This window comes from Sebastes umbrosus, chromosome 18 (assembly GCF_015220745.1).
Source record: "Sebastes umbrosus isolate fSebUmb1 chromosome 18, fSebUmb1.pri, whole genome shotgun sequence".
Classification (NCBI taxonomy): Eukaryota; Metazoa; Chordata; class Actinopteri; order Perciformes; family Sebastidae; genus Sebastes; species Sebastes umbrosus.
The window spans coordinates 22,698,856-22,706,266 of NC_051286.1; the positions used below are offsets into that span (position 1 = coordinate 22,698,856).

At 39.9% G+C, this 7,411-nt stretch overlaps 1 protein-coding gene across 1 annotated transcript; it reads left to right on the forward strand.

The window, feature by feature from the left end:
• Positions 1-1,324: 1,324 nt before the first annotated feature.
• cfap206 (cilia and flagella associated protein 206) lies at positions 1,325-7,411 on the forward strand. Its single transcript, XM_037750637.1, has 12 exons — positions 1,325-1,520; positions 1,693-1,776; positions 2,796-2,886; positions 3,082-3,270; positions 3,486-3,653; positions 4,018-4,232; positions 4,435-4,554; positions 4,668-4,866; positions 4,987-5,127; positions 6,393-6,586; positions 6,887-7,030; positions 7,171-7,411. Exons 1-12 carry the CDS (start codon positions 1,413-1,415, stop codon positions 7,390-7,392), a joined length of 1,875 nt encoding a protein of 624 aa, XP_037606565.1. The 5' UTR covers positions 1,325-1,412; the 3' UTR covers positions 7,393-7,411.

The following is a 7,411-nucleotide window of genomic DNA, read 5'->3' on the forward strand; positions in this document are numbered from 1 at the left end:
GTTCTTTTGTATTCCTTTTTTGTTCAACAGACACAGACCTCATTGTATGTAGTGGGTTTAATAGACAGACAATTCCTTGTATTTTTCCACTGTAGTAGCTGAAGTAAATGCATTCGTTAGCCTTTCTAAGCAGCGCAGAACTGGGAATTATTAGATGTCACATCCTTTACATTTAGTGTCTGACTGTATGCAAATGAGCATTATTCAATTTACCCTCTGTATTGCCAGCAAAGAAAAAATACATTTAAACACTGTATCAATGTGTTTGGCAGATGTATAATTTTTTTTTTTAATGTTTTTATTTTTTCTGCACAAGGATTCCAATTAAGTTTTTTTTTTTTTCTTAAAAGGTCAAGAATGTCTTAAATACATATAAATATATACAATCATACTGTAAGAGAAATCTCATGTACAAATTTATATGCCGGCTAAATGACTGAGAATGACATATGCGGTTGTCTAACATAAGATTTAGCACTACAGGGTACCAATCACAGCTGTGGAGGCACTGGTACAGTTCTTTATATGTAAGGCATTAAAGGTCCCATATTATGCTCATTTTCAGGTTCATATTTGTATTTTGTGTTTCTACTAGAACATGTTTACATGCTGTAATGTTCAAAAAAAACTTTATTTTCCTCATACTGTCTGTCTGAATATACCTGTATTTACCCTCTGTCTGAAACGCTCCGTTTTAGCGCATTTTGACGGAATTGTAACAGAAGTGGGTTGCTAGGTAACAGCTTGGGTCCATGTGTACTTCCTGTCAGCTGATGACATTCACATACACTGCAACCAGGGAATAAACTGGGACACATTCAGAATGTTTACTTTTAAAATTGTGTCAAGGGTCTAAATATTGTATATTTGTGACATCACAAATGGGCAGAAATCCTGACGGCTTGTTTCAAATGCACAGTTTCTGAATACGGGCTGTGTGTATTTCCCTGTGGATTGAGTGTTTCGATACTTTCACAGTATTTATATAGGACTTAAGCCTGCTTTATAATAAAAAAAAACAAAACATGAAAATCTCACTTTTTTATATTATGGCACCTTTAATATATGTATACAGTATATATATATTTTTTAATCTTTTAATCATGAATTTTTATAGTGCTTCTTGTGTTGTAATGTATTATATGTAATGTCTTGTTTTATCTGGACCTTACAGATGAAATGCATCACACAAGGCTGTAGTTTTCGCAGTGTGCAGTATTTTAGTGCTATCTGTAGGACATGGAGATGAAGGTTGTGTTTCTGTTTATCACTCCTGCTCTCTAGTGGACACTGTCTCATAATGCATCCCTCAGGGTTCCTATGGCAACCAGTGATCAACAGGCTGTAGTGGATGTAGCGAGGTTAACCGGTTATAACTGTAGTTCAGATAAAGTTACTTTCTATCAGTAGAAATGTCTCGAGCTCAGGCAGAAAGCGTGATTAAGAACATTATAGGTGACATCGTGCGGGCGTGTGCGGGGAGAGGACATGCGGTGTCTGACACTCTGGCTGCTTTCATGGTCAGTAGTTAGTAACAGCCAGCTATACTACTGGAGTCAGGAGGTCAAGATAACATCCTAACGTTACTATCCTTGTTGATCTCAGCCTGGCACCCATGGGTGACTCCAAGCTCCCTACTGCTTTATAATACGGTTCTTTATCTAACTAGTTGTTCTTTTTACATGTTGTCAGGTGAAAGCTGTTGTTCTGGACCCGAGAAATGGGTTTAATGTTGATCGAACTCTGACCAAACAAGACGTCCACAAACTGGAAGAGGTGAGTTATGATGTTTGAACCTGCTGGAGTTCTTGCTTTTTTGAAAATCAAGTCACCATGAAAATGATTCTGATGCCGCAGACTGAGCTAGACTACAAATATGATGATCTTTAAGTTACTACTAATATAATTATGTTGGTAAAGTAATTATGTAGGCTACATTTTAATGTAGTTAACCCAAATATTTGTTTGTTACCTGAATGTCAGTGGGTCAAGTCCCACTACAATATCTTTTATAAGACACTACAAATAAAATCTGTTTAAGTTGTTTAATTATTTAAATTCTTCATGTTCTATTTATTCAGTTATCTACGACACAGTATTAGAGCCACATTGAGGGAAAAAAAATCAGAGATTTTGAGAATAAAGTCATTATATTACGAAAATAAAGTTGTAACTTTACGATAAAAAAAGTTGTAATATTACGAGAATAAAGTCATAACCTTACGAGAAAAAGTGGTAATATTACGAGAATAAAGACATAACCTTATGAGAAAAAAAGTCGCAATATTACGAGAATAAAGTCGTAACTTTACGAGAAAGAAGTTGTAATATTACGAGAATAAAGTCATAACTTTACGAGAAAAAAAGTCCTTTCCGCCTCCACAGAAGAGGCAGTTTCCCCATCAGGTCTGTGTTGTTCTTTCTTCAGAATAAACACAGTTTCTTGCACAATCTTTTCAAGGTCCTGATACTGGTGATAATGTGGTGCTGATGTGCCAAAAGATAAAGTATAACTTCACAAGATGCTCCACGTTTCTCATTTTCACACTACGTATTTCCCCTCTAAAATAACACGTACAATTACTACTTTATAATATTATGACTTTATTCTTTAAATCTCAGATTTATTTTTTTTCCTCAATGTGACCCTGATACTCAGTCGTAGTTAACTGTTAATATTGACTGTAAATTTGATTGTGTTGCAGGTATAGTGTTCATACTGGTATTAACACACAGTGTGCATACCGACCCTCTAAAGCACACTTGGTTTGTTTCTAATGCAACATGTCTTACAGCTGTGTCTGGATAAATTAATGGAAAAGTGCAGCCCGTCCCTCGACACGATCAAAATGCAAGTGTATTTTGATATGAATTACACCTCCCGACGTAAGTGTTACTGTATGACATGACATATAACAATGTTTTCAATGTTTCCTTTGTTTCTAAAATAAGGGATGTGTAGAATTCTCTTTAGCATGAAACCCAAACTGATTAAATGTATTGTCATTATGAATGCAGTCAATGTAGCCATCAAATTCTAATATGAATATGATGACTAAGCAGTTTCTGGTGTTTGTGCAGGTGAGTTTCTTGAGGAAATCCACCGGGTGGTGGAGTCCAGGCTGAGTGGAGTGAGCAGGGAGATCACTGACAGCAGAGTGAAAACATGGGAGGAATTAGATGCTTTGTACCATACAATCGTCACCTATATCCAGCTGCGCTCCAGCATGGGCTCAACTACAGATGTCATCCCTGTGCAAGAGGCTACAGGTTTCAATTCAACTTGTTCTTTTAAATTCTGGGAAACTATAAGGCTGGGTTGCACCAACAAGGATTCATTTAATTTAAGATTAGTTCTAATCACAGTTTAGCAAAACTAGGTTTAAAGTGAGTAAATCCAGATTTAAGCAGAGCTGTGTTGCACAATTAAAAACTATAATCTCAGATTAGTAAATTCAAGTTCTCATCGTCCTCTCTTGTCCCAGCTGCCCTGCAGAGCATCTTCCCTCAGACTGAACTGGGAGCCTTCATGGTGCTCTTAAAGAGGGACAAGGAGGAGCAGCTCAATGAGCTCACCATGATCGTCACAGGGATCCAACTCTTCAACAAAGCCATTAAGAAGGGAGGCGAGGAGACTGACCTCCATGAACTAAGTACGTTACACCAGACAAAAAAACATGTCACAATACAGACAATGTAATGTGTCTTTCTTAAAAGATATGACACATTAGCAGATTTGACAGATAAGGTGCTTTGCAGAATATTTACATTAAAGCAAAACAATGCCCCTGACCACCTCATTTTGAGACCAACACGCCCGTGGGCACAGGTACATTTGTATTTGCACAACGTGGACGCTAGGCGTGAAAATGAAACTATAACAATGACAGTGTTGCAGCACTGTGTGCAGCTTTACGCCGGGTAGAAGATGTTAAATTAAATTAGAAGTCATCTTCTTCACTCTGATCAATACTGCATTTGGTAATGATGGTTCTTCCTTTTACATTCTCTCCGCAGTGCCCGCAACTCTTAACGGAGCTCTTCCAGTCACCGGTGAAAGCATAGAAAACGAGCTGAGTGTGTCACAGAATTTGGCGTGGAAATACACAGCCGTGCTGGAGAAGCTAACGGACCCCGACAGTCAGCCTGGAGAACGTGACGTGCCCATTGTCCTGCTCAAACAGGCTCTCTACAACACAAGGCAGCATGAAGTTTTCCTCAAAATGTTACTGGTGAGGTCAAACAGAATGAGGGTTTGTGTCAATGTGGTATTTTCTAGTAGCTTACATCTATTGTTATCTTAATGAGGATTTATATATCATGATGAACACCCATTTGTGCAGCTTATTAAGTAAATGCAAGCAGGTGAATTCATGGTTTATGTTTGAAATGTATGGTAAAAGATAAATGTGTTGTTTTCCCTTTTACCACCAGGCTGATGCGTGTTTATGTGCCAAGCATGTTGAAATCCTACAGACTGAGTTCTCATCGCAGATGAAGCTGCTGAAAGAGACCGTGCAATCAAAGACAGCCGTAGCGACCGCAAAGGTTTTTGTAAGTGTCTCGGTCCCTGCTGTTATCGTGTGTTGTTGTATTATGTCTTAAAGGAATCCTTTATTTGTTATTTCTACAGCCCCATTTTTGACATTCCTCATGTTGTCTTTAAGCCCCTCTTCAAGTCCCTGTCAAAGCTGTGGTGTGGACTTCAGGATGAGGCTGAGCTGCTGAACATCCTCAATAACATCATGCACAACCTGCAGACCTTTGTTGCCTCTCAGGCCAACATTTTTTCCGAGGCCTATTTGGACGGCCTGCTGGAGGAGTCAGAGGTGAAGACAGACGAACAGAGAATGACCAAGTCCTCAGGTATGGCAGCGGTTACAGTATGTCAGACTCTAAACTAATGAAGTCCATGTTCCACACAATTACAGCTGGACTATGGGGAGAAGCTTAAACGCGATTTATTTTTTTAATAATGCCTTTCAGATGAGCGTATCGGTCCAGCTGAGATGAAGACACAGGAGTGGTTCCTGCCGGAAACAACAGCCAGTTTTGATGAGCTGCCGCTACAGTATAATGGAGTCTGTGGCTACACGCTTGTGAACAGCGATGGGCTTCTACTTCAAGGTACTCTTTCTCATGATACACCAATGTGATATCAGGAAAGGTTGGGCAGATGGGTAGAGACCTCAGCATGCTTCAAACAAACTATGGAGTATCTATTCTAAGTGTTTTTGCTGTTCAAGTGCAAATTCAATCATACAGGTATCCCTCCGCTGACGTACTACTTCACTTGTTAATAAGGTTTGCTGACCATTGTATCAGTGAACAAAAAGTAGTGCCTTTTCTAATTATAAAAATAATGTATTTTTTTTTTTTCCGTATACATAACAGTCATAGCCTCCTCCTGGCTGCATCCCACAGCCTCCCTGATCTCCATCCGTCCATCCGTTTTTTGTCGCTTATCTGGAACATCCAGGTTGTGGTGGCAGCAGGCTAAGTGAGAGAGCCAAGATGTGCGTCTCCCCTGCCATGTCTTTTGGCTCTTTCTGGGTTAAGGCCAAATAATTTATATAATACTTCCAGCGTCTTCTGGGTCTACGCTGGTGTCTCCTTGTGGTTTTACTCGTCCCTCATCTTATCTCTTAGGCTAACACAGCCACACTGTAAGAAAACTCATTTGGGATTTTCGGTCATTACCCAAAGTTCATTGGTGAGGGCTGGACTTAGATTGAGTGGTAAAATTGAACTTCACCTTGAGGCTCAGCTCCCTGCTCACCCCTAAATTCCGGTTAGGGATGTTAATAATTAACCGTTAATGGACATTAAGAATTTTCGGTTAAACGGTTAAAAGAAATATTAATAATGAATTAAAAAGCTGAGCAAAACTCAGAAGAGCGGCTTTTCAGTTTAAGGAGAAAAGCTGGTCCACCTGCTGAGCCCTCCCTAAGAGAGTCTGAGCCGGAGTTACAGATACAGGAAGTTGGCTCCCGTCTTGAGCGGAGGAGTTGTAGCCTCGTAGCATTTATTCACCGGCAAGTAAACTGTACACACACTGTCTGCTACAGTTACGTTCACAGCTATAACACCACCGACAACCCCCAAAGTCACCACTGCCACACTCACACGGTCCCCATTAGTCACTTAGACACAAAAACATGGGAAAATAAGGTCCAGGTTGAAAAATACCAAAGTTATCCTTTCAGAATTGACAAATGTGTATGAGACACATCTGCCAATTCTTATCCACGTATATGTAATATGTCATGGTAATACCATTTATTTCATCCGATCTTTTTCTCAATATATACAGTACATTCTGTTTAAAGGCACACAATGAGCATCCTTAATCTAACCTGCTCAGTTTGGAATATTTGACATTTCTGTTGCAGGTAATCCACAAATTGGAGTCCTTAAACACAAGGAGAAGCTCTTTGTTTTTAGGTCCAAAGAAGCTGCCTTAAAGTTTGCCTCCAATCCGGACGACTTCATTGCAGAGGTGGCCGAGAAAGCCAAGCGCTCCCCTGAACTCATCCAACTCCTCAAACTCCACCAACAATTTTCCTGCGTCAGTACTTACGCAGAGGTTAGCAGCCTCTTCCACGTCGAGTATTCTCACTTCTGCACAGGAATCAGTTACAGAGCCACATCTTTACACAACACAACTTCCATAGTTTGGACACCTATAATAATAAATATCACTCTGAATACATTGTATTAAAGCCACCACATGTAGGATTTGAAAATGCATTCCTTTGTTTATTTGTTGTTTCTATTTATTTATTCATATAGTTTATTAATACACCTGGTGGTAACATTGAGAATTGATATTTGTGGCTGTGACTCTATTACTGGGAGCTTGATCCAAACTTGTGTTTTTTTGCAGCTTCAGCCAGGAGAGAGTTTATTGGTAAAGCCCATCATCAAGTGCGAGAGCGGCACACAGACAGACATCCACCCAGTGGAGACAAACATCGTCAAGTCGTACGAGTGGAACGAGTGGGAGCTGCGAAGAAAAGCTATCAAACTGGTGAGTCCGAATTATAGATGTGAATGAGTCATAGTCACTGTGAAGTTCTCTTAGCATCAAACAACACACAATACACCAGGAACTGCATATTAAGCGTAAAAGAAAAGCAGCAATATTTTTTTGAATGTCTGTAATTCTAGGCTGATCTCTTGACCAAAGTGACGCACTCGACGCAGACCAATCTGAGCCACCTGAGACGGGAGAACGTCTCTCAGACCTGGCTGTCCAAGGAAAAAGCCTGTCAAACCAAGAGAGACGGCGAGAGCAACGTGCCCAAACCTAAGGTCTACCTGGCTGGTCTGAGGGGACAAAAAGACGGACACATGGTCAAAACAAACCTGACCAGGCCTGTGGACGAATAATTTGGAGGGTCCAAAAGAA

Excerpts from the sequence above, each read along its gene's own strand:
- cfap206 (XM_037750637.1), top strand. The coding sequence starts at position 1,413 with ATGTCTCGAGCTCAGGCAGAAAGCGTGATTAAGAACATTATAGGTGAC. Across the intron at positions 4,555-4,667 it reads TAGCGACCGCAAAGGTTTTT|CCCCTCTTCAAGTCCCTGTC; the intron begins GTAAGTGTCTCG and ends GTTGTCTTTAAG. Across the intron at positions 4,867-4,986 it reads GAGAATGACCAAGTCCTCAG|ATGAGCGTATCGGTCCAGCT; the intron begins GTATGGCAGCGG and ends AATGCCTTTCAG.